We start from the raw sequence: 27,780 nt of genomic DNA, 5'->3' as shown, positions 1-27,780 counted from the left end.
TTGCTCAGTGGGTAGGACGTCGGCTCGCTAACCTGGAGGTCTCATATCGTTGGCCAAGAAAGTTCATCGTTTTTTTTCCGGCATATTTCCTCCTTGTCAGTGGTACGGCCACGGGGCAACATGTGTAGGCGTTCGGATAGGACGACTATACGGGGACCCGTAGACACATTGGCGGGGACCTTAAAAAAACCTTAACAATTGGAATTCGAAATAAGAGTCAGCTCCGCTATCCGGGCAAAATTTCACTTATAACACACTGTTTGTCGAATATTCCCGTCTTCATTAGCCCAGTCGGTGCAGAACAGTAGGACGTTAAACCTTATTTCATATCATTTCACTTGTCTACCTTCAACTTCACCAACTCGAGTGGATGTGTTATCATAAACTAGTTTAGAATTATAAGCGGGTGTATTTGAGGGGGGGGGGGGGCTCTATACTAATTTTGGCTTTTTAACATGTTTTTTTTATGTGTCAGAGTCTTATATAGCAGCTGTATAGTTTCTTACAGTTCATATCAGATATATATTGCTAGCTGTGTTATATAACGTGACATGACGACATCAGTACAACTTGTATGGTGGGTTATACAAGGATAGCTAGTAAGACAGAGCAATAATCTGTTAGTGATATCTACTAATTGGATAGACTAACATGCTATTACCCATGCTTAAGGTAAACAGCTACCATATTTTGGCTTGTTTTACTAATTGGATAGACTAAACCAGTATTAACCATGCTTATGGTTAATAGGTACCATATTTAGGCGACATTTCGAAGAATATTTTATATAAGAAGAACAATTCCTGATAATTACTTAACCCTTGGTACAATCTTGTAATCTCACCAATATATAGAGACTTTGCTTCACTTTTTTACATAACGATTCACAATGCAATGCACAGGGGAGAATTTAGTCCGTACAATGGCGTTTCTACCCAATTAAGTCAGCTATTAATTTAAAGTAGGTATTAATACAAATTTGTGATCAGATTTGTAACCCTCTATCCTATCTTCTAGTGAGAGGTGGTTGGGTTGCCTAATGGTTAATGCGTGCGCGTGGCATCATAAGGTCTCTCATTGAGTGAAGTGGCGTGGTTTCGATTCCCCGCTTGTTCATGACAATGAGTAGGATCGCCTGTCCAACCTCTTGGGTTTTCCCTGGGTCCACCGGTTTCCTCCCACTGGTGTACCTTTAACAGTAAACTGCTACCTCTATATTAACGGCGCACAGGTTTTTTTCTTATTGCATTAATGTAAGTTAACAGACTTCAAGATCAAGAACTGTTTTAAAAATGGTAACTACACGTTTTTCCTAACAAAGTGGAAAACAGGCTGGAAATTGTTCAACTTTCTCAGTCAAAGCCGGTGTCGAACAAGAATGGGTTGGAATGCCTGTGTTCAGTAACTTGTTTTGTTTCCCTTGACCTGTTGGTTACTACCAGTGCTTCATAATAAAACAACAATACAAAGAGTTTACAATTATTATTCTAATATGGAAAGATATTATACACGTATTTTAGCTCCATCTGGAATCATTTTTTATTATAATATGGAATGATATTATACATGTATTAAAGTTCCATCTGAAAAAAACTATCAACTACTTCTTCCAGCGATTGACCATAATTTATTCCATTTCGGATAGAAATAATGTTATCTCCCTTACACCGTAAACAAAACATTATTTAACAATCATTCAGCCATAACAGTAGTCTAATTATTAACGTCTTTTAATGTCAGTTATATTATTAATTGTTGCTTGAATTGTAAAGTTTCTATGATCATCAATAAATCCACTGCCAGGATTACTGAGTCTCTCCCAGTCAATAAGATCAGTATTCCAGTATATCAAACCACCAGGTAAAACAGTCTCATTACGTTGTTTAACTACAGATTGTCTATCATCTGTTTTATTTATAACTTTACATGTGACGTCAACTTTACATGACGTAATACTTTTATCTTCTACGTCATCCAGGTATAATCTAACAAGTAATGAAAATGATCCTAGTTTACACACACCAATACTCCATGTAAAACCTGAAACTACATGTTGTTTACCATCATACCAACCATCATAACCTTCTCTCACAGTATCCACATTAAAAACATCTTCAAACATATTCTGATGACAACTTACAACTTTACCAATCATATTCTGATGACAACTTACAATTTTACCAAGTTGATTAGTTAACAAAGTTTTATCTATCTCTCCTACTTGAAATGTTGAATATCTTACATCAGGTATATCCAATTTTCTACAACAACTTTCATCTTTTTCCTGTCTAACTTTAGGTATTCTTTGTAAAACTTGAACAACGGATGAATCTTCTAAAACATTCACTGAATATTTAACACTAGCTTTTAAATCTTCCGTTAGTCTTTTAATGTCCTCCATTAATTTCCTGAATTTGTATTCTTCCTCTTCACTAGTTTCTTGCATTTCCTTTTTAATATTTTCTCCGATTTTATGAAATTTTGAGCAGATTTTCTCAACTTGTGCATCTACTTTGTCACATTCAGTTTTTGTGCAGTTTTTGACTTCAGTTAATTTGCTATTTAAATTATCATAATGTTTCTGAAAATTAGTGATTTGTTTTTTTAATTCATCATTCAGTGATTGTAAGTCGTGTCTGATACTTTGTCTGACTTCATCCTCCTGTAAATCTAAATAATTGTGTCCATTATGATCGACCAAGAAACATTTCAAACAAACGGCTACAGTACAATCTTTACAGTATACTTTTACGGGCTCCTTTTCATGGCGCAGACAGAAATCTTTAGGATTTGTGATAGACGAAGCCGAAGCTTTTTCCTTTATTGTTTCGTGTGAAGTAGGCGCTTGATAGATCTGTGTTTCATCATATCGAGACACAACGTGGTCTTTACAAATTTTCATCTTATCATGCATGATTTTACATGATTTACATAAATATTGATCACAGTCTCGACAGAAATATTGACATGTATCTTCCGTACATACATCACATTGAGGAATATTAATTGGTTTAGGTTTAAATCGATCCAGACCTCCGTCACTAAGATTTATAAAGCTACGGCATAATGGACATTGGAACTGATCTTTAGTGGAGGTTTTGTTCACATAATCTTCTAAACAGATAAAACAAAAGGGGTGTTTACAATCGAGTACCACGCGTTGTTGAAAATCGTTCAAACAAATACTACACACTTCCTTCTCCGCCATTTTGAATAGCTGTATGTTGCACTGGTTGTATAAAATACGAGTTGAAACTGGACAAAATAACAACAAACAATTAGGCTAATATAATATACGATATCCTAGAAATCAAAAGTATTAAATTTAGCCAAATCGTCTAAATCCCATAGCAAACCACGCCTGCCATCTTCTCGCACAGTTTATCTTCCTTGGACTGTACACTGAACCTGCATAAACTTGCTATAGTTTCTTATAAATGCTCACCAAAACGTCTAAGTCACATATCTGTAGACAATACGAGTTCAAACTGGATGAAAATACAAAATCAAACAATTAGCCCAATATGGTACTTGATATCGAGACAGATGAACTAAAAATCAAAAGTATTTAATTCAACCAAAACGTCTAAATCCCATAGAAATCCACGTCTTTCATCGTCTTGCAAAGTTTGTCTTTCTTATACTGTAGACTGAACATGCGTAAACTTGCTACAGTTTCTCGGAAATTCTATTTTTATTTTCGTTTTGATATAATGACCTTCGACATTAGCCTTTGTCACCCAGACTATCACTGTGTGTATCAACTACCACGGATATTGTTAGTGTGGGTAACAGAGTCTACCACTAGCACGCCATGTCATGTTGACACTATATTTAGCGGTGTACGTCTATAATACCATCGTCTTACACAATTTATCTTCCTCGGACTGTAGACTGTACAAGTGAAAATTTGCTACAGTTTCTCGGAAATTCTATCGAAAACGTCTAAATCACATAAAAATCCACGTCTTTCATCGTCTTGCACAGTTTGTCTTCCTTATGCCGTAGACTGAACATGCGTAAACTTGCTGCAGTTTCTCGGAAATTCTATTTTTATTTTCGTTTTGATATAATGACCTTCGGCATTTGCCTTTGTCACCCAGACGATAACGGTGTACGTCAACCACCACTGATATAATATTATGAATGTATGTTATGTATGCATGTCAAGTTCAACTGATATTGTTAGCGTGGGTAACAGAGTCTACCACTATCACGCTATATCATATTGACACTATATCTAGCGGTGTACGTCTATAATTATAATATTATGAATGTATGTAGTATGAAAGTAGGTCAACTTATAGTGAGATATAATATAATGTATAATGTTTATACGTTTACACAGCTATAATTCCACGTGTTCCTCTGTATGTCTCCAACTTGGTATATTCAACAATGTAGTAATATATCAACTTGGTATCTTTAACAATGTAGTAATATATCAACTAGTTAATAAACCTCTAGATATAATATACACGGCTGGGTCCACATGGCGCTATATCCTTACTTAGAAAGTTCATCGGGACTCTCTGATTTTAGTCCCATGCTCCATCCGAACGACTAGACGGTGTTCCTGCAGGACTGACAGAGGGACACCAAGCCGGAAAATCCCGAATAGCTTTCTCAACCAACACTGGCATCAAACCCATAACCCCCTGGTTAACGAACGAGTGTCTTACTCACTGAGCCACCGCGACTCGCTTGATAATATAATACTTGACGTAATATCAAGGTTAATTTACGTCCGCTTCCATTGAGATGATACCGTAGACAATAAATCAATGTCTAAGTATTCTGATATTAACATATTGACGGTCGTGGTAGTCAACGAGTCAGGGGATTGAGTTCGAATCTCGAGGCTGGCTCGCTACCCTGGAGGTTGGGTGTTCGATCTCTGTATTGGTCGAGAAAGTTAAATTCATCCAGATTTTCCGTCGTGATTGAGGACGGAGGGCCTGACAAGGACCGCTGTCTAGTCGTTCGGAGGGTCCGAAAATCCGAGGTTCCGTGTACACATTGGCGTGTACGTAAAAGATCCCTTGACAGTTGGAATTCGATATAAGAGTAGGCCGTAGTGTCGCTGCCCGGACAGAATTTCCCTGAAAGTACACTGTATGGATATCCGTCTTCATTAGCCCATTTCGGGGCAGAACAGTAGGACGTTAAACTTCATTTCATTTCATTTCATGTCATTTCAGAAAAAAGCGGGAGTAGTGTGTTGTGTTTTTTGTGGTTAACAGTAATATCAAGATAGGCCAAAATTGATACCGGATACTAGGCGGACATTTTTTTATATTCTTACGGTGGAAAGAGCGATTACTTCCTAATGTCAAAATAAATTATTATTTCCATAATTATGTGCTGTGGTTTATTGTTTAAAATAAACTTATTTTATTACAATTGTTGATGCGGGGGGGGGGGGGGATTTGAGAACAAACAAATAATCAGTATTTTACAATGGAGAGGGAGAAGATAGGGTTAAACGTTCACTCGAAACAAACTAGGTAATTTCGGGACTAACATATACAGTGTATTTCAATTTTTTCAATAATACGCTTGCACGTAGGGCTGGGACCGGGGGACAAGGAGATAACCCAAGAGGCTGGACAGGCGACCCTACTCCTTGTCACATACAACCATCGGCCGGTCAGACAAAAAATGAAAAAAATAATTTGGTGCAATTCGTCTAATAAAACCTTTTTCTTCTGAACATTATATGGGGGGGGGGGTGTATTGAACCGGTCATGCAGCGATGATGATCATGTTGTATGTGGCCGGTAGCTTTAACGGGCCACCACGCCATCACTGGAGTTTGGAATGGGCTGGTATAATAGACTTTCTGGGCCGGGTGTGCTGGGTGTGGGCCGGAATTCGGAATCCGAAAATTTCACCGGATTCACCAGACACTTTCACCGGCAAATTTACTAATTATTAAGTCCCCTGTACCCTGTTTCTGGGGATACGTCAGAAACGTCTGCCGATCGTTTGTAACTCCAAAAACAATTTCAATTTTAAGGCCTCAGCAAAATTTGATGATAGCTAGTCTGCTTGCTGAATATGAGTGCGAGACGATTTCCTGAGACTGGTGTTAAACATTCCTTAACATTTTTATTAACTCGTTATTTACAGAGATGAAATTACAGAATTGGGATGTCGGGAATGGTCTCAAATTGCGGGAAATGGCCTCCCATTTTTCAAAATTTTCCCGGGGGAGAGCACCCGGACTCCCCCATCCGGGCTCCGCGATCAGTAAAAGGGGCCGCTCCGACACGGGACCTCGGGCCGTTTCCCGGCCCCACTCCGCCCCTGGATACAACACGCACGCGCTAACCATTCGGCCATCCAACACCCTATTTTACAGTGGGTAGCGACTAATAAAACATAATTAAGGTGAAAGAGAGAAATGGGGTTTAACGTCCACTCGTCACAAAGTAGGTCATTTCGTGACTAACACATGGTTCAATTTTATTTTAATCATTCGCTTGTGCGTAGGGGTCTTTAGCAGTGGGAGAAAACCGGGGGACCCGGAGTAAAGCCACGAGGTTGGACAGGCGACCCTACTCCTTGTCACGTACAACCGGGGAATCGAAACCCCGCCAGTTCACTCAATGACAGGCCGTATGGTACAGCGCGCGTGCTAACCATTCCGCCATCCAACCCCCCATAATTAAGGTCGAGAAAATTAAAAGAAGGTATAACAGCTGTTTTGATGTAACATCATTTACAGTTAAATATTACTTAAAATTGCGTTTTAGAGTTCGAATCACGCCATGGGCCCGAGAAGAACTCGTTCTCGCTTTTCAGGGTGGCCCCGGCGGAATTGACAAAGGAAATGTGCCTAATCCATCGGATAGGGTAAAAAGCGGCATTCCAGGCAAAGTTCACCATCGTATTGCACGCCTGGCGATTGAAAAGAAAAATACATTAACTAGTCTTAAATTGAGGAGACGTAAAACCCCATTCTAGTATTTTTATATATTGGGTGTGACTGTGATAAATACGGGGTTAAATGTACTGTCATGAACTGGCGTGGTTCCCCCGTTTTCCATTGTGCAGGACTTTGGGCCTGGCAATAGATAACACCTAGTTGTTCCGACAGTTCTTGTCTACTCAGGCGTGCAGGTATTGGAATTCCGTGTAAGAGTAAGCTGTCGCACCGCTCTCCAAGACAAGATTATTTATATATAATTATATATCAATAGGTGATGTATTTTTATTATATATTCTCACCTGGAACAATAATTGATTGTTTTATAAACTTGGACGACATTAGTCACCCTATCTATTTTACTATAAAACTGCAACAATGCAGGATAAATGGATATGGATCATCCTGTCAAGGTTTGTAAATTTGTGTAACGAAACAGCTGACCGACAGCCGACAACTCTATACGCCTATATTACGCGTGGGTGTATATAGAAAAATTGCAAATAGAAAAAAAAGTGAGGAGTCCTTCCGTATTCGTGACTGAGACATTCTCCTATTGAACACCAAAACCAAATTTAAATAAAAGAAAGATGGTCAAATTCACGCTGATATGGATTTTAGCAAATTTCATGAAATTCGGGCAATAACTCAGCCCTGTATATAGCTTTGATACGTTTTATGTGAAATCAAGGGCTATAACTCTAAGCATGTTCATAATTATGATGTCAGTAATTAGTAATTAGTAATTCTTTCCCCAGGTGATTTTAATGTTAAATCTATGACATGCCTTGGCCTATAACATTTTTTTCTAATATGCCCCGACCGGGCGTATTGAATTACCCAATAACACCCAATTAATAATACCCAATAATTCCAACTGCCAAGGCATACGTGCATGCCAATGTATACACGAGACCTCGGTTTTTCGTCCCATCCGAACGACTAGATAGCTGTCCTTGGCAGGCCCTCCGTCCTGCACCACTGACAAAGGTAAACCACATCGGAAAATCCAGATGAACCGCGACCTCCATGCTTACAAGCCAACGTCTTACTCACTTAGTAAGCTAGCACCCTTTGGCTCCCTGTTTAGAACGGAATTAGGTTAATGTCTCGATCTGCCACTTTAAGCGATTGGAATCACTTGTAAACTACAGCAAACTACTGTTCTGCTCCCACTGTGCTAACGAAAACGGGCATACGCCATACAGTGTGCTATGAGGGACACTTAGAGCGGACAGCGGCGCTGCGGCCTACTCTCAAGGAATCTTCAACGTGCACGCCACATACACGAGACTTCGGTTTTTTGTCCCATCCGAGCCATTTCGTCCCTGGTTAATTAGTATTTTGTATTATTTGATTTTTTAGGTTAATAGATGATCCAGTGCCCGCAGATGATACGTGTACAACAAAATTTACAATAAAATTCAATATAAAGTGTACAATAAAATTTCAATACATAACAATTTCATAAATATAACAAATTCAATGATTCTCTGTGGCAACAATTCCATGGCGATTCTTCCCCACACCGATATCCCGCCTGAAAAATCCTTCGTTAATGCTTTTTTGTTGTAACTGAAAAAATAAATATTTGATTGTTAATATATTTTAGTGTACAATTTACTTTGTTGTTTATTAATAAACGGGCCCGCTCTAGCGTGGAGATGTTCCGAAATGATAAAGCGAATGTGTCCCGAAAGTAAACTATATCGTGTGGACGACTTAACCAACGTATTTGGGCACACAATTGTACTTTGTAAAAATTGTATAAAAAAAATATTGTGTTCGTGAATGTGTCCAATTTAACAGCGAATTTATTATTATTATGTAACATACTAAGAACCTAACTACATTTTTTGGGCACCAACCACCACCGCCCGCCCCCCGCCCCCCAGTCAAAAATTTCCCCGTACGCCTATGTGGACGACTGCACCAACGAGTGTGGACGACTTCACCAGATTTTTCGTGTGGACGACTTTGCTCGTGGACGACTTAACTGATATTCCTCTTGCCATGCCTTCGAACCTGCACCTGCTTCTTTTTTTTCTTTTGAACATACAATTATTTCGGTGGGTGCATGGGTATTTTGTTTATACGACACAGTATGAAAGTGCCATTTAACGAAAACGAAAGATGATTAAGATGCCAAGTTATGGCAACTTAAAAGTAAATAGCACGATCTGCTTAGTCACATAATAGAGTAATTAATTTAGAAGCTTCACACAGAACGATAATTTGCCTTAAACCAGAGAATTTAGTAAGGCAGAGTAGGGTGAAGCTTGGTGATTTTATTTATATTTTCTTTTCGTTTCTTTTTGTATAGAATTGGTATATCAGATGGTTGGAGATGTTGTTGATATAGGGATGCATTCTGTTGGACCATATGATCCAGAGGTAGAGATACATGATATGGAAGGATTTTGTGGAATGTATATTGTTTATATGTGTAGCAGCAAAGGATTTAAAGTGCTGTAATTTAGGGCAGTGTAGAAATAAGTGACTGTAGGTTTCATTATTTTTCTTGCAGTATTGACATTTATAGTCATCTACGTAAATATTTCGAGTGTGGAGAATATCTTTTGTGGGAAATGCATTGTGTATTATTTTGTGCATAAATTATTTTTCTATTTCAGATAGTGTTGGACATTTATATAAATTATGCCAAACTTTTTCAAAATTTATATGAGGTAGGTGTTTGTTTATTTTTGGTTGTATGTTCTTACTATCAATGAGTGACCAGTACAAGTACAGACTTTTTCTTTAATCGATAGGTTGTAAGTAGACCAGTGACTAATAGTTGATTTAATCGTCATGATGAGGGGTAACCAGATTTTTTTCCATTTTATTGATCTCAAAACAAAAGCCCAGTAATTTAATTGTGTCTGTTTTAATGTTTATGTTTATATTTTCAGGAAATGAGTCATGGGATGGTTTACGAACACCAACATGGTGGATTTCGGTTTTATCTTAATTTAGTTGAGAGCTATATACGGAGCCAACATTTATACGTAAGGAATAAAGAATCGTGGACAACCTTGACGGATCGAACGATTATTTTTGATATTTTGAGAGAAGGATCCATTTACTTGAACTTTACTTTTCAAATTTTTAAACAGTATTGTAACCCAATTTACAATGTCATTTGGAAAATTCATATGTTTTAGTAGGGTTTTTATATAATTGTGTTCAATACGGTCAAAGGCTTTTTTCCTAATCAAACGATAAGATATAGGCATTAGTTTCATGTGTGTCTAAATAATTTAGGATTGAATCAATTAAATACAGGTTATCGAAGGTGCTTTTATTTGGTCCGGCTCCCGTTTGTGTTTTAGAGATCAATTTGTTAATAACTGTGTTCATTCATATACTTAATATTTTTGTGATGATTTTATAGTCGACACATAACAGGCTTATTGGTCTATAGTTCTTAAATAATCGGTGGTCGCCTCTATTCTTATAGACAAACAATTTATTCTTATAATTAATTATTATTATACCGGTTCTCATTGGGTTAGATAATTCACCCTGTAGATAGATGTTGTTTATTACTTCTGTCAGGTCGGTTCCTATTGTGTCAAAGAATTTGATATAGAAATCTCCTGGAATACCGTCGATGCCTGGGCTACGGTTTGATCTGAAACTTTGTAACGCCTTCAGATCTTCATCTTTAGATATGAAATGAGACAGGGAATCTCTTTCCGTGTTAGTTAGGGTATTTATGTTACTGTTTTCAATATAGGAGTTTATTAGGTTTTCGACAATGTTTTGGGTAGTATATAGTTGTTGGTAATATTGGTGAATTGTGTCTAGAATATCTTGTTCATTATCAAATACTGTATTATTTTGATTGATTAATTGTTTAATTTGCTTTTTAGCACTGTTTTTGACCTCAGCTAATTTATATATTTTAGAATATCGTAACCTTGTATTGTATTTTGTTCTATTATTTCGATTTTTGTTTGAATTTCATGCATTGAGTTAGTATTCATAGGTAGTATGGAAGTAGATCAACTTATAGTGTGATATATATTGAGACTATATTTATGTTATATATATGAATGCATATCTAGCGGTGTATTATGAATGTATGTTATATTAAAGGACGACGGATATTGTTAGTGTTGGTGACACGGGCTACTCCTAGATCTATCTTTATAATAGTATTAACATGTCACGTTTAGATTATATTTAGAGAGAAAGATAGATAGATATGGGGTTAAGTGGAGGGAAACCGCAGTTCAGGACCCGGAAAAACCCACAAGATTCGTTGACACGTATATGCGGGGAACCTACTCCATGCAGATTGACTCTATGTATATGATAGACCAGGAAAAAACCCACGAGGGTGGACAGGCTACCCTATTCTGTGTCACGTACATGCGGGGAACCGAGTCCACGCCAATTGACTCTATGATAGACGTTACTCACTGAGCCATCGCGACTCCCTTGATAATATAATACTTGACATAATACCAAGGTTAATTTACGTCCGCTTCCATTGAGTTGATACCGTAGACAATAAATCAATGTCTAAGTATTCTGATAATAACATATTGATGTCAGGGAATTAAGTTCGATTCTCGAGAAGAACCTTGAGGTTTGTCAAGCCTGAGTTTCACCTGTCAGGGGTATAACGTCCATTGGGCTGACTAGTCCTTCGGATGGTTCCTACGTGTATACATTGGCGTGCACGTAAAATACATTCGATGAAACGCCGCTGTCAGGGCAAAATTCTTCTCATTAGCATAACATCCCTTAATAACAGAATAAAAAGCTGGTAGTATTGTGTTGTGTTAACGAAATGTTAAATTACATTCCTATTTTATTTTGTGGTTATATGACTAAAACGTCAGTTATATCAAGATAAGCCAGAATATTTTAAAGATACTTCACCGAAAACAAACCGTTCGATCAAGAAATAACAACCTCTCCCTCAGTTAAACTAGCATACAATAAGCCGTCGGGTTGGCTGTTAGTGATACCCTGACATTTTTGCTCAGTTCCTGTTTTTCGCGTAATCCAGTATTTTTCTAGTAAGATTGGGCGTCTAAACTTTTCATATATATCATGTCATACTGTTACTGGGAATAACTACCTGATAAATACATATATATCATGTCATACTGTTACTGGGAATAACCACCTGATAAATACATATATATCATGTCATACTGTTACTGGGAATAACCACCTGATAAATATATTTGTGACAATGTATCTTTAATATCCTTATGGTTGAAGCCGATGTTTAGTTGAGAGATTAATCTTCCAAATATTGCGGGAGGTTGCGTGACCGAAAGGTTAACGCATGCGCGTTGGATCATAAGGTCTGCAATGAGTCAAGTGGTGTGGTTTCGATTCCCCGCTTGTACGGGACAAGAAGTAGGGCCCATCCTCTTAATTTTGCTCCCACTTCTAAAGACCCATACGCATAAGCGAATCATTTACATAAAATTGAAAAATATGTTAATAACGAAACTCTCTCTCTCTCTCTCTCTCTTTCTCTCTCTCTCTTATTAAGGTGAATAATTTCTGTACATGTTAACTATTACCTACATCCTATATTATTTATATTATATGAACTATTATAGATGGCCAATTACTACTAAACCAAGCATATCATAGTATGATGTACTATTAATATTATATGAACTATAATAGATGGCCAATTAATACTAAACCCAGCATATCATTGGTTTATAGTTGAGAATAATTAACATCAAAGTTTACTGTATTACAAGATATGATGGGAATTATTAATGTCTATAATCAGTATATTTCAAGTGAAATGAAATGAAATGGATTTTAACGTCCTACTGTTCAGCTCCGACTGGGCTAATGCAGTGTGCTATGAGATAAATTTTGTTCGGACAGAGGCTCTACGGCCTACTCTTATTTCCAATTCCAACTCTCAAGGGTTCTTTTATGTGCATGCCAATATGTACAATGGACCTCACCTTGGTGTTTCATCCCATCCAAAGGACTATACGTTGTCCTACATCACTGACAGGTTAGCGAGTTAACGTCTTACTCACTGAGCCACCGTGGCTCCCATGTGGAATGAATCAGAATTGTAACAAAGGTTAACCTAAGCTATATTGTACAAGTGATGTAATTATTTATAATGGGTATAACGAACATCTATTCAAGTGAAATGAATCAACATTAAAACACCTGCTATCATTAGACGAGTAATATAGTATTTTATGACTAAACGAAGTATCATAACATATAATTGATTGATCAATAGTAGAGGTCTAATAATATTGTAATGATATAATACATGATATACTAATGATATTGTAATTATATCAGTCAGCTATATAATACATGATATACTAATGATATTTATTTTAGCTTGTAATATATTTATTCACAGAATATAATTATACATTATAATATTTACAGTATTTTATAATTTCCACACCTTTAATTTATTTTTTTACTTATTCCCTGTTACTATATAAGACACACACAGGCAAAGTATTCGCTGTTACTATATAAGACACACACAGGCAAAGTATTCCCTGTTACTACATGTATATATGACACACAGGCAAAGTAAAATACAATAATATACAATAATTAAAACAAATTATATCAGTCAGCTATATAATACATGATATACTAATGATATTTAGTCGTTTGGACGTGAACGTCAAAACCGCTTATCCGGACGCGTCCTACTGTTCTGCTACAACTGGACTAATGATCGAATTCCAACTGCCAAGGGTCTTTTACGTGCACACCAATGTGTTCACGGAACATTGGACAACACCGGGATCAAACCCGCTACATCTATGCGAGCCAGCGTCTTTCTCACTTAGCCACTGTGGCTCCCTGGTTTTCATACGAATCTTCCGTTTCTAGTTACCCCCCCCCCCCCCAAAAAAAAATCCAAAACAAACTGGCAACTAATTTTTAAATTTAATCAGACACATTGCATGTTAGCTCTGTCTGTCTTTCTGTTGGCATTGCTGGATTTAGATGAAGCCCCTCCCCACCCCACCCTCACGACAACAGGAAGATCAAAATGTCCGTTAAACACTGTCGAGGATAGTGACGAATGTTTAAGACTACAGTCAAAATATTATACACCATGGTCCGATGACCCCCCACCCCCCATCTTGGCCGGATGACCCCCCCCACCCCTATCACATGGCCCGATGAGCCTCCCCACCCTCCACTCACCCATATCTTGGCCCGATGACCCTCATATCTTGAGACCCTCCTAGGTTTCAGCCTGCCAAGCCCACATGTGAATCTAGCACTGTCTGTTTGTTATATGATGAATGAATATAAGAGAGAGAAAAGAGAGAGGGTGAGAGAGAGAGAGAGAGGGAGTGTACATTGTGTATATTCCCATGCTCCTGTACAGGATGTGTTGATGCAATGTCGAGATTTACGACAATTTAATTTATATGTCATTTTCAGCTCTTAAGAAACATTCCTTTCGGAGATAAAGCTCAAGTACCACACTTAACATTTAACATAAAAAAATATAACAACTCTTCCAGATCCTAGTGTAATAAAGACAAGTAAAACGAAATTTTGAACTATAAATACCGAAACGAAATAGGATCTGTCTTTTACAACTCTTCCAGATCCTAGTGTAGTAAAGACAAGTAAAACGAAATTTTGAACTATAAAAAACGAAACGAAATAGGATCTGTCTTTTAAGTGGATTGTGTGTGACACTTTCAGATATCCACCATTTTGTTTATTATCAAGTTTTCGGGAATCCAAATTATTTAAAATTGATCTATGGGTACAAATCTTAAATCAGTAAAATACACAGTGTTTAAAGCCATTGTAGACTTGTCACTCTGCTTTATGTGCCACATTTTATTGGGCATGAGCTTTGTTTCCCGGGATGTGAAATTTCTGGTGTCAGGTCATTGCCAACGTCTGATTGATTGGTTGATTGGAATTCGGGTGGAAATAACATGGGATTTCGGTTGCAAAACCAAAGAATTTTTTTTTTTCGGGCTCATCATTTCTGCCCCTCCCACTCATCCGGCTCATAAACCTACACAAAATGTCGCATTTCGTTTTATTTTGGAATGAGTCATAAAGTAAGAGGGGACTGGTTGACTGAGGGTATAGTATAGTCTCGATTTACCGGTGGAAAAACTCAAAAAAAGTCGCGATCAAAATCTCCAGCTCAATTTAGAAAAGAAATGAAATGAAATGGGGGTTAACGTCCTACTGCTCTGCACCGACTGGGCTGATGAAGACGGACATGCGCCATACAGTGTACTATGAGGGCAATTGTACAGTCTTCACGTTGTCGGGCACGTAAAAGAAGCCATGATAACTGGAATTCGAAATAAAAGTAGGCCCCTCATTGCAGTCGGTGGTGATAAGTAAGACGTTAAATTTCATTTCATTTCACTTTGTCAAGTTTCAAAAGGAAGCCACGGTTGCTCAGTTGGTAGGACGTTGTCTTGCTCACCTGGAGGTCTCATTATCGTTGGCCAAGAAAGTTCATCGTTTTTTTCCGACATATTTCATCCTTGTTAGTGGTACAGACAAGTGGCAAAGTATAGTCGTTCTGATTGGACGACTATCCGAGGACCCGTGTACACATTGGCGGGGACCTTAAAGAAACCTTGACAATTGGAATTCGAAATAAGTGTCAACTCTGCTGTAGGGGCAAAATTTCACTTATAACACACTGTTTGTCGTATTTTCCCATCTTCATTATCCCAGTCGGTGCAGAACAGTAGGACGTTAAACCTTATTTCATATCATTTCACTTGTCTACCTTCAACTTCACCACCCCTGCATTGGCCGAGAACGTTCATCCAGATTTTCCGGTGTGGTTTCCCCTTGTCAGTGGCGCAGGACGGGGGGGGGGGGGGGAGTGCTGACAAGGACAGCTGTCTAGTCGTTCGGATGGGACGAAAAACCGAGGTGCCGTGTACAAATTGGCGTGCACGTAAAAGATCCCCTGGCAGTTGGAATTCGATATAAGAGTAGGCTGTAGCGCCGCTGTCTGGGCACAATTTCCCTCATATCACACTGTATGACGTATGCCCGTCTTCATTAGCTCAGTTAAGGAGCAAAACAGTAGCACGTTAAACCCCATTTCATTTCATTGTTTTTCCTGATCAAACTTGTTCAATTTGTTTTATCTGAAATAGAGAAAAAATATTTCTAAATGTTTGAAATGAAATCAAGATTAATGTCCTACTGTTCTGTTCCGACTGGGCTAATTAAAATGGGCATATGTCATACGGTGTGCTATGCAGGAAATTATGTCCGGACAGCGGCCTACTCTGATTTGGAATCAAACTGACAAGTGTTCTTTTATAGGCTCCCCATCCCCATTCTGCACCAGTGACTAGGGGGAACCCTGTGGAAAATCCATGTGAACTTTCTCGGCCAGTGTAAATCGACTGGTCTTGTCCAATATCTGCTACTGCACCACACACAAGACACAGAAATCACAATTTACAACAAATGTACACAGGCCTGCCTGGAAATAACGGTTTTACGTGTACCTGACAAAATGTCAGGCACTAATGAAAGAGTACATGTACCTGACATTTTCAACTTAGCGCCGGACATGTATTAATAATATCAATAAAAAAGACAAATCAGTGCCAGACAAAATGACAGGCATCAGAGGTTTAGTGTCTGACAAAGCCTGAATCGGTGCCTGATATTGTCAGTGACAGGTGCCTTATAGTCCAGGAGCTAATGACAAAATAATATGGTCATCAGTTACAAAAGGTTTGAACCCAAATTCGTAGCAGGTGTCCATACGAGTAAAAATCAGTTGGTCAGATCGGGCACTGGTGGGGTGTATAGCCGCAGCAGCACCTTAAAGTAGGCCTAAAATTAAGTCATAAGTTACATGGCTGAAACTTTGTAGGGACAATGGTATCCATAGTCGGAGTAAATATTTCACAAATCTAACCAAAATTTCCGGGGCTTTCCCCAAGTCAGACCACACACAATATCGCCTCGTGGGGCTAATAATATGGTCATCAGTTACATGGCTGAAACTTACCAGAAACAAAGATCCACACTTGGTAAATACAATTTTCAAAAATCTAACCAAAAATTTGGGGGCTTTCCCCAAGACAGATCGCTCTAAAGTATGTCCGACCACACCCTAAAAATGGGGCTTTTTATATGGTCACAAGTTACATGGCTGAAACTTACTGGAAACAAAGATCCATACTTGGAAAACATATTTTTCAAAAATCTAACCAAAAATGTTGGGGCTTTCCTCAAGTCAGATGGTCCTAAAGCCCACCTGGCCACGCCCTAAAAATAGGACTTTTTATATGGTCATCAGTTAAATGGCTGCAACTTACCAGAAATATTGTTCCATGCATTTAAAATTAAAAAACAGTGTAGTTTTATGGTTTATAACTTGGATCTGGCAGTTCCCATGGTAATCATTAGAACAGTTTATCTCTGTGCCACCAACAATGAACTTTTTTATCTCATAATATAAATGAGAGAGAGACAGAGAGAGAGAGAAATGAGGTTTAACATCCACTCGACACAAACTAGGTAATTTCGGGACAAACATATATGGTTTAATTTTATGTCAATAATTCGCTTGCGCGTAGGGGTCTTTAGTAGTGGGAGGAAATCTGAGGACCCGGAGAAAACCCACGAGGTTGGCGAGCGACCCTACTCCTTGTCACGTACAACTGGGGACTTGAAACCACGCCAGTTGACTCAATGACAGACCTTATGATACAACATGCACACGTTAACTGTTCGGCCATCCAGCTCCCCTGTACAGTCCCTGGACTGTAGTGATGCAGACAACAGATTTACTCAAAATGAAAAAGATAGGTTACCAGGCAACGAAAGATACGCCCACAGCAGCTAAATCATCCGGGCAGTCACATATTTTTACTTTTTTTAGTAATGAAACAATTATAATACACTAATATCCGATTAAGAGTAACAACTCATCAATTAATTATTAGAAAATCATTAAAATTTGTTTGGTTTGAATGAAGTTCTGCCCCATGCTAACGATTAGTATACGAAACATTTAATATCATGGATTTAGCTGTTCAAGTTATCAAAATTCATTGAAAATCAATATACTTGTTCATCTCAAGACCTTAAACTGAAGCCAATCCGATGATAACTTTAGCCTCTAGAAAGTCACAAGATTTTTCAAAGTGATCAAGGGTCATAACTTTGGCAGTAATTATCAGAAATGTTGAAAATCAATAGGATTCTTCGTCTCATGACCTCAAATAATGCGCGTAAATTTGAAGTCAATCCGATATCATCTTTAGCTTCTAGAGCATCTACAAGATATTTTGAAGTGATCAAGGGCCATAACTCTGGCAATAATTATCAGAAATTGCTGAAAATCAATAGGCTTCTTTGTCTCATGACCTTAAACAATGTGTATAAATTTAATGTCAATCGGATATTTACTTTGGCCTCTAGAGCGTCCATAAGCAATTGTGGACGCCGGACCGACGAATGGGCGGACGGACGGGGTGACACAATTGAATATATGACCACATTTCAATGTAGGCGTTTAAAAAACAAACTAAGAATAAGGGGGAATATTTCCCAAAAGTTATATAAAGCCAGTACGAGTCATGATCGACTATATGCTACATGAAATATTTAGGCACATTGAAGGTATTAACGGCTCTTTATAAATCATATTTCGTTTCATGTTTTTTAATAGTACAAAATTTTGTTTTCTTTTCTTTACTACACTGGAAGAGTTGTTATGTAACAGGCGTTCTAGTTGATGTGAGAAATTAGCTAATGAAACGGTCTGTTACGGCGAGTTCTTGGCGTGATCTTCACGGAACTGTGGGTAAACCCCTAGAAAGGTTAAAGCTGATTGATTAATCAATGTCTTTCATAGGGTCAAAAGCCGTTTGTATGACACCTGACATGACCTCCCAGTACAACTGGTCAGATCTTCATGTAGTGTAAGCCGATTCCTCTGCCCCCTCTCCCAAAAATCCATACGCGCATGTGAATTATTGAAATATAATTGAACCAAGTGTTAGTCCCGAAATGAACAATTATGTGAAATTTACAAAGAGCCAAATTAAATCTAAAAGGCGTATGTAGTAGTCATTTTTGGTGTATTTAAGGAAATTCATTATTAATATTAATTATGCAAAATATATGTAAACAGGGAAGGGATTGCGGGCGAATTCTGATATTTTGAAAGTGAATTCCGGTGTTTATATGTTTTTAAAAGTAAATTCCGGTGATCATCGGTGTTTTTAAGTTATTTATTATTAATATTAATGCAAAATATATGTACAGAGGTAGGCCTTGGGGTCAAATTTTGATATTTGCAAAGTGAATTCCGGTGATTTAGTATCCGCTCAAAATCTAAACAAAACAACTCGACGCAGCCAAATGTTGACAACTGCTTTGCTTCTTTCAGCTGACGGCAAAATTCGTAATTTTCAGTTACCTGCACTAGTAACACGTTAAACTTACATATCATATTTATTTTTTTTTTCTCAAAATATTTTTTTACTGTTGATTTTTTATTAACGAAATTTCCAAAAACTATACTGCAAACTGATAAACAGAAATTGACCTTTTGAACTCTAGCAAATTCAAATTTGAAACACAGAATTTCACACGAAACGAAATTTATCTATTTTTCAGTTATTTTCAATATTTTCAATATGCCCAAAAATATTCACATTTGGTTAAATGTGCCGGAAGGACATATTGCCGAAAACACTGCAACATTAAGAATATAAAATTATATTTCGTTTCGAGAAAAATTTATAGGAAGATAGGCACAAAGGGTTAAATCTAATTAATAAGGACAACTTCAAGTTTGGCAAAAGGTCACGAGATGTAAACAGGGTTAACGCTAATCTCAACCCTAACCCTTACCCTGGACCTAGCCCTAATACTTAATCTAACCCTAACCAACAATCACACGCTCTACTTATTACATCTCAGCGACATCGACGAGAATTGAGTTGACCTTAAGAATAAGATCTAGCCATGGCAAATCTAGTTTCATTTTGTTAGCACAGTTTTATTTATTTGGTCACAGACCACTAAAGATTTCCCCATTCACAATGTTAATTCTTGTATCTTAGACAGATGGAGCAAAATGTGGAAACCCCTCGATTTACTTCATTCTCAGCCAAGTTATCATTGTTTGTCCATAGGCGTACGACCTGGGGGGGGGGGGCGCCCCCCCCCCCCATTTTGGGCACCAAATGCTGGGAAAATTTGGGCACACAATTGTACTTTGTAAAAGTTGTATAAAAAATAGTGTGTTCTTCAATGTGTCCAATTTAACATCGAATTTAAATTCAGAGTGTCTATAGTTAGGCAATTAAATAGAAATCTGAAGACTCATACCCTCTATTGTTTGGAGTACAGTAAGCCACGAGTTACAGTTACATAAACAACTGTTTTTAGTTGTGTATATTACAAGTTAATAAAATTTAGTTCTCTTTTAGTAATACTATTTATAACAGCGTAAGCATTTTTCATAAATCCCGGTTTTCTCATATTCTAGTAGTAAATTTATTTTATATTTTCTATCTATCAGGAAAATGGGTACAGAAAATCTGCAGACGCCTGCAAGAATCGCATAAAGAATATGAAGCATTCTTATAAAAAAAATAAAGGACCACAACAATAAAAGTGGGAGTGGCAAGAAAACTAGCAAGTTTTTTGACGCTATGGATAAAATATTAGGAACCAGACCCGCTACCCGTCCAACACATATTCTGGAGACAAGTATTAATTCAGGTAAGCGAACATGTTATTGTTATTATATTGTCAGGAGCAAGACTAAATCGATGCGATAGTTGGCAGGCAATATAAGCCTACAAACATGGGATCAAACTCACATATACACACAAAACAAATTAAATCAAATTTTTTTGCATAATAGCCATTGGAGAATTAGTGTTTTAAAATCAAAACTTATGGAAATTATATAATGGTATTTTTTTTAATTTTTTATAGAAACACAAGATTTGGATGATTTTGATGATGATGATAATGATGAGGAACCAACAAGTGTCAATTTGGAAAATGAAGAAAATGAGCCTACAGAAACCGTCCTCCGTAAACAGCCAGAAAAAAAAGGTTCAGTTGCTATTTATTCTAAATGGTTATCAATATTTGAAAAGAGTACAACACTGGAGCTGCTTTCTGTCTAAGAACGTGGTAAACCGGTCACTAATTCCTTCTGTGATTCAATATAAATTTTAAAAAATGCTAGAATAACATCCCACTGAAAACTAGCTGTACGTATAGATGAGTGTTGTGCAGGACAAATGGTATGTTTACTGGTTATAAAGTACACGGAACATTTGATTTTGTATCCCAATCAAATTAGAAAATGAAATGAAATGGGGTTTAACGTCCTACTCTTCTGCACCTAACCTGGGCTAATTGAAGACGGGCATACGCCATACAGTGTGCTATGAGGGAAATTTTGCCCGGGCAGCGGCACTACGGCCTACTCTTATATCGAATTCCAACTGCCAAGGGATCTTTTACGTGCGCTCCAATGTGTACACTGGACCTCGGTTTTTCGTCCCATCCGAATGACTAGGCAGCTGTCCTTGTCAGGCCCTCCGTTCTGCATCACTGACAAAGGGAAACCACGCCGGAAAATCGAGATGAACTTTCTCGGCCAATGCAGGGATCGAACACCCGACCTCCAGGCTAGCGAGCCAGCGTCTTACCCACTTAGCCACGTGATCCCCCCAATCAAATTAGAAATTATAGGTGTTCAAAAAAGTCATACCTGTGACAACGCCCTTAACTACTTTATATAGCTATTATTTACCTAAAGAATTTTGTTTATGATTTTAATACATAATAAGATCGAATTCAAAATAGTGTAGCCATGAATAGGTAAAACAAAACAGAAGAGTGACTTAATAAGGTGTATACCTATATGGAAATAAAATGCAGGACTTGAAATGTTCTCTGACAGGTCTGACAGGTAGTAAGTAGGTGGACTAAATTTACTAATGTTCAGGAAATTGACTCCAGACCACAATAGGCCTACTCATTATGATGTCACATTTATTTAATTATTCCTTTACAATATGGTTATTTTTGGTACATGCCTGACCTCCAGGGACAGAACCACGCCCAATTATTGTATAAGAACTTTAACACACCATCCACACAAGTTTTCATCTATAGCATTTTGAAGTATCTACACAGAAGTACATGTGTAACGGCACCATGGTAAATATTGTGGTTGTTTTTGGATAATTAAGAGTGACAGGTTAGTTACTGAAGGGATATTTCGAGGCCCGAATTGTCAATCATTGTTCATTTATTTAAACATTAAAGAGTTATTTTATTTACTTACAGGACCAGAAAAGAAAAAAAGAAACAGAGAGGATATAATTCAACGTGTTCTGAATGAGAAAACAACCAGCTTTATAAATTATCAAAGAGAACAAGAAAGATCATATTTTGAATTCGAAGAAAAAAGAATGAGAATGGAGGCAGATTCAGAGAGACTTAGAAAAGATCAGAGACGGGAGGATTGACTTAGAGCTGAGGAACAACGACGCGAGGATAGGGAAAGAGATAGGCAACATGAATTAAGATTATGGAGTTTGTTTGCCAATCAGGGATTTCAGCAGCATCAATTTTCTCAACAACAAAATGGACATGTTCCGCAGCCACAATTTTTACAAAGAGCTAATGGACACACATATACAAATTTATAAAACCATATTATTTTCAAGACCTATCATTTTGTGCCAAAAGTTCTGCTATGTAGAGCATTTATTTTATTATTATTATTATTGTTCGATTTATATAGCGCTTCATTACATGTGAAGTGTTTCTAAGCGCATATCACAAACATATACTTCAAACACACAGAAACAATCAAAATCAGGAGAACATAATTAAACACAGCTGCCTGTTAGGCGCTATTATTCAAAGGTTCATTGATAACAGTTAATTTTTGTTTGTAGAAATACATAGTTTTATTTATCATTCCATTGTGCCAAGGCTAGAGTTTTAATAAATTAATTTCCATGTTTTAATTATTAATATCCATATCATTTAACTTAATGTATCATGAAGCTGAATCATATTATTTTCAAGATATACCATTTTGTGCCAAAATATCTGACATGTAGCGCAATTATTGTCATTGATAACAGTTTATTTTTGTTTCTACAAATACATGAATTTTATTTGTCATTCCATTTTACCATGGCTCAAGTTTTAATAAATTTATTTCCATGTTTAAATTATTAATATCCATATCATTATCAAATGTGTCATGAAGCTGATATATGTACTTGGTTGTGAAAGTTAACTGTAGTTGTAACATGTTTTATGTGATTTCAGTTTTTATGAATTTAAATTACCAGTATGAGATTAATTGTTTCAATGGCATTTAGCAATTGAACTGGGAATACACAGGACAATCCTTGTTTATATCTAAAGCAAAGTTTTGACTTGGCTTCTTATCGTTATCAAATAATGCGAAACGGTATGAGGTGGGTGTTTTCTTCTTTGTAAGTCAATTGATAAGCCCCTAATAAGAACAAAACAGTCTGTTATGTTTTCAAAAATGGTAAATTCTCTTTTATTTAATACATTAATTGAAAGACATAAATTAAAAATTGATCAATAACTTTATAGTGTAGGCTTGTACAGTGGACTCGGAATATTCCGAATTATTAGACCAATCTGGGGACCCCCGTTAAACGATTTCTGTTGAATTAACATTGGATAATCCTGCCTTCAATCAGTGGGTGTTAACCGACAAGCAATCAATTATCGGTGAGCTTAAAGTATGTGTCAGTCTTTGTTAATAAAACCTTGATAATTTTATAATTTCTTGTAAGAGAGTGCTTGGTATTTCATTTGATTTTTTCACGTCAAATACAACAACATTAAATATAAATTGCTGAGATGAAGAATCACTATCATAATAATATTTTGTTCATAACGACGCACAAGTGTTTTGTACGCACCCAAAGTAAAAACATAATAATTTTATATAATAAAGTTTCAAATGTACAGAAAGGTTTATCATATTTTTAAGTTCTGGGTATTCGAAGGTGCATTAAAATAATACTTTGGTATTCGAGGTACAATAATACTTGCGGTTTTGAGACAATTAAGTATTCCGTCATGGTGTATAATCCGGCATTGTATCGGTCCTGTACAATGTTGAAAGTGAAAGAGTCCACTGTATATTTTTAATTACATACACTTCTTCAATGATGGACAACAAAGATGACAATTGGACCTCTTATTATATAATCCAACTCTGGCTTAATGAGATGCATGGATCAAAAAATCAAGATGCCAAAAGGTGTCAATTTAAATTCTGTATCCAAATACCTTTAAATTAGTATGTGACTTAGAAATATGCTTGGAATATTTAAATTTGAATGTACCATAATATTACTTTTAAGAAAGAAGATATTGAAAATTTTGGAAACAAATTGACTCCATAGCAACCATTTGGCCAGAGCTGATCACATATATAGTTATAATAGACCCACTGTGTTATAAGATTATCAGTTATTTTTCTGTTGTATGATTTTTATTATGAAAATAAACCAATTTAGTTTGACCATTTTTTAGTTTTCTGCAAACACACAAAATGAAACAATAAAAGTAAACAAAAGATGGCATATACACATAGAAATTCTTTGTAGTGAGTGTATGTAACAGTATGGCCAATTATTACTTTCTTAATTATTTGTTTTGTAAGGTTAAATTATTCCTGGAAGTATTCAGCCAGGATATTTCTAATGTTAGTGCAGTCTGCATTAATTGCCTCTTCGTTACTTTGATTTGGCTGAGGCATTTAGTTTTCTTCCTTTGCTACATCCTCTAGCCATTCAACCCTAAATGGGTCTTTTGCTTGTTCGCATATGTTATGAAGTATGCAACAGGTCATAATAATATTGGGGACCTTGTCAACATTCATATCCAATCGCTTTAATAAGCAGCGCCAGCGACCTTTTAGGCGACCAAAGGAATTTTCTACCGTCATGCGTGAACTACTTAGCTTATAATTAAATGTCTTTTGTTTTTGGGTCAGGTATCCATTGTCTGTGTATGATACAGCGATCATAAAATGCAAAATAGCCTACCTGTCGCTCAACAGATATTGGTTCCCTCATACTTGTTACTTGTTTCTCAAGAAATGGTCTCAAAATTCTGCACAGATATTCAAATGTACATTTTGACATTCTGAAGTTTTCTAAATACTGTATATCATCATAAAAGCTGAAAATAAAATGTAAAGGAATAAGATTAGGTAAATAATTAAACTTAAAGTAGTCAATATCATCCAAAATCTGCGACATTGAAAACACAAAGTATTTGTCAATTTCAATCAACATTGATCTTGTGATCTTAACGGGGAAAAGATGGGTTTCTGATATCCAATATTTGAGACAAAACAAACATTTAACCATTGGTACACGAATTGTGTAATGCATTTCAGTGTCATTTGTAACAAGGGACTAGAAGAACGAGGCTAGACATATTCCCACAAGTCATATTCTTATCTGGAGAGCATGCACAATAAATACTATCAGTGTAGACTGGAATTACCAGTTGCTAGACATTGCCATTCGATTTAGACATCTAGAGTATTTCGACGAATATAACTAATTAGAAATTATGTGTTGCGACCCATTTAAGTGTCAATTTCTAGATCCCAAATATTAACAATTTAGCTCTTTTAAGCATGCAACTATTATTATTCGAAATTAAAAATTGTCTATATGGCACATATAATAGCACAGGCCTATTTGTGTGAAGATTGTTTTGTTTTTTTAGGTTGTTTTTTTTTTTTGGGGGGGGGGGGGGACGTTATATTTTCTATAAATATTTAATTGATGACCCCTTGGTTAATATTTGTTTTATACACCTTGTCCGTGTACATATTTGACTACATTATAATGATTATAAATTTTAAAACAATATATATGAATATATCAAACCAAACCTGTATGCGTGATTCCACCAATTGCCACTGTGATACCGTGACCATATTCTCCTGTTGGTTGGCATGAATATCACAGAAGTGACACTCATTAGCATCAGAAAGAAGTACCTTTGTTGACTCTGTCGTTGTCTAAACTGTTTAATTCTATGTCTCAAAGCATTAGTATTCATTTCTAGGAAATGTGTATAAACTATCCGAGAGTAAGAGAAACAAATTTCGCGGATTTTTTTTTCACAGGATGTTTACATATTCTACCAGGAAATGGTATGTACGCATGCATAGTTAACTCTAACCTCCGACCGAAGAGGTCAGAATAGTTAAACAGGTTTGACTTATAGTACGTGTGAACGCAACACGACGCTGTCTTAAAAACCCCGGCGATTTTGAACTGGTTTAAAAATAAGCGTCTGAACGGGGTATTAGACATGCGTGAACCGAATCCACGCCAATTGACTCTATGATAGACGTTACTCACTGAGCCACCGCGACTCCCTTGATATTATAATACTTGATATAATATCAAGGTTAATTTACGTCCGCTTCCATTGAGATGATACGGTAATCGAGTAGTTTCCTAGTAAGATTGGGCGTCTAAACTTTTCATATATCATGTCATACTGTTACTGGAAATAACCACCTGATAAATACATTTGTGACAATGTATCTTTAATATCCTTGTGGTTGAAGCGGATATTTAGTTGAGAGATTAATTTTCCAAATATTGCGGGGGGGGGGGGGGGGGGGGGGGGGGGGCGAATTGTTAACTCGTGCGCGCTGGATCATAAGATCTGTCGTTGAGTCAAGTGGCGTGATTCCCCTCTTGTACGTGACAAGAAGTAGGGTCAAACCTCGTGAGTTTTCCCCGGGTCTTGCGGTTACCTCCCACTTCTAAAGATCCCTAAGCGAATCATTTACATAAAATTAAACCATATATTAGTCCCAAAATCTCTCTCTCTCAGCCCCCCCCCCCCCCTAACCGTTTGTGCAATCTGACATTTTGGGCTGGAATAGAAGAAAAAGGAGTCCGTGGACTGTGAACGATTGGTTGGTATTCGAGTCATACCTAAGTTAGGGTATATTAGATCACTTTGAAGTTGCTGCATTCGTGGGCTGGAATAGCAAGAAAACACATTTGCGGGAAGGGGTGCTCCTTCGCCTATCGCAGACGACTGGAACTACCGTCTGTAACCGAAATGTTTTCGGGCATTTCAGATTCTGCCCTTTTAACATTCATCGACCCGTATCCCCCCACTTACTAAACCAAGCATATGATTGGTTTATATTGGAGAATAACTAACATCAAAGTTTACTGTATTACAAGCTATGATGGGAATTATTAACTTCTATAATCAGGATATTTCAAGTGAAATGAAATGAAATGGATTTTAACGTTCTACTGTTCAGCTCCGACTGGGCTAATGTAGTGTGCTGTGTGAGAAATTTTGCTTGGACAGAGGCTCTACGGCCTACTCTTATTTCAAATTCCAACTGTCAAGGGTTCTTTTACGTGCACGTCAATGTGTTCTAGAACAAGTCTGATTTGAGCATGTTCAATTTGCTGAAACCATTATTGCCAGAATTGCGAAATTGAATACAAATATAAACGACATAAAATGAAGATAATGGGGTATGAGCCGGTTCCTTTTTCTAAATGTTTGGAAGCAAACAGATCAACATCATGTAAGAAAAAATGATTACAAATCTTTGTTCTTAATATTTTTGTGATGATTTTATAGTCGACACATAACAGGCTTATTGGTCTATAGTTCTTAAGTAATCGGTGGTCGCCTCTATTCTTATAGACAAACAATTTATTCTTATAATTAATTATTATTATACCGGTTCTCATTGGGTTAGATAATTCACCCTGTAGATAGAT

At 36.9% G+C, this 27,780-nt stretch overlaps 1 protein-coding gene and 1 long non-coding RNA gene across 2 annotated transcripts in view; one reads left to right on the top strand and one right to left on the bottom strand.

Annotated features, from left to right (window-relative positions):
• Window positions 1–1,412: 1,412 nt before the first annotated feature.
• LOC130012188 (E3 ubiquitin-protein ligase TRIM33-like) overlaps window positions 1,413–27,780 on the bottom strand; it is a 94,560-nt gene continuing 68,192 nt past the window's right edge. Inside the window, exon 2 of the mRNA XM_056099609.1 lies at window positions 1,413–3,408. Coding sequence (XP_055955584.1) covers window positions 1,721–3,208 — 1,488 coding nt within the window. The 5' untranslated portion in view covers window positions 3,209–3,408 and the 3' untranslated portion in view covers window positions 1,413–1,720. The remainder of the gene's footprint in view (window positions 3,409–27,780) is intronic.
• Window positions 8,846–24,608, top strand: LOC130012196 (uncharacterized). Its single transcript, XR_008787569.1, has 7 exons — window positions 8,846–9,000; window positions 9,255–9,325; window positions 9,565–9,618; window positions 9,844–9,939; window positions 20,481–20,683; window positions 20,903–21,025; window positions 22,274–24,608. It is a non-coding gene; the product is annotated as an uncharacterized LOC130012196 (long non-coding RNA).

This window comes from Patella vulgata, chromosome 3 (genome assembly GCF_932274485.2).
Source record: "Patella vulgata chromosome 3, xgPatVulg1.2, whole genome shotgun sequence".
In the NCBI taxonomy this organism is placed as follows: Eukaryota; Metazoa; Mollusca; class Gastropoda; family Patellidae; genus Patella; species Patella vulgata.
This window is presented reverse-complemented; position numbering and strand designations above follow the sequence as displayed.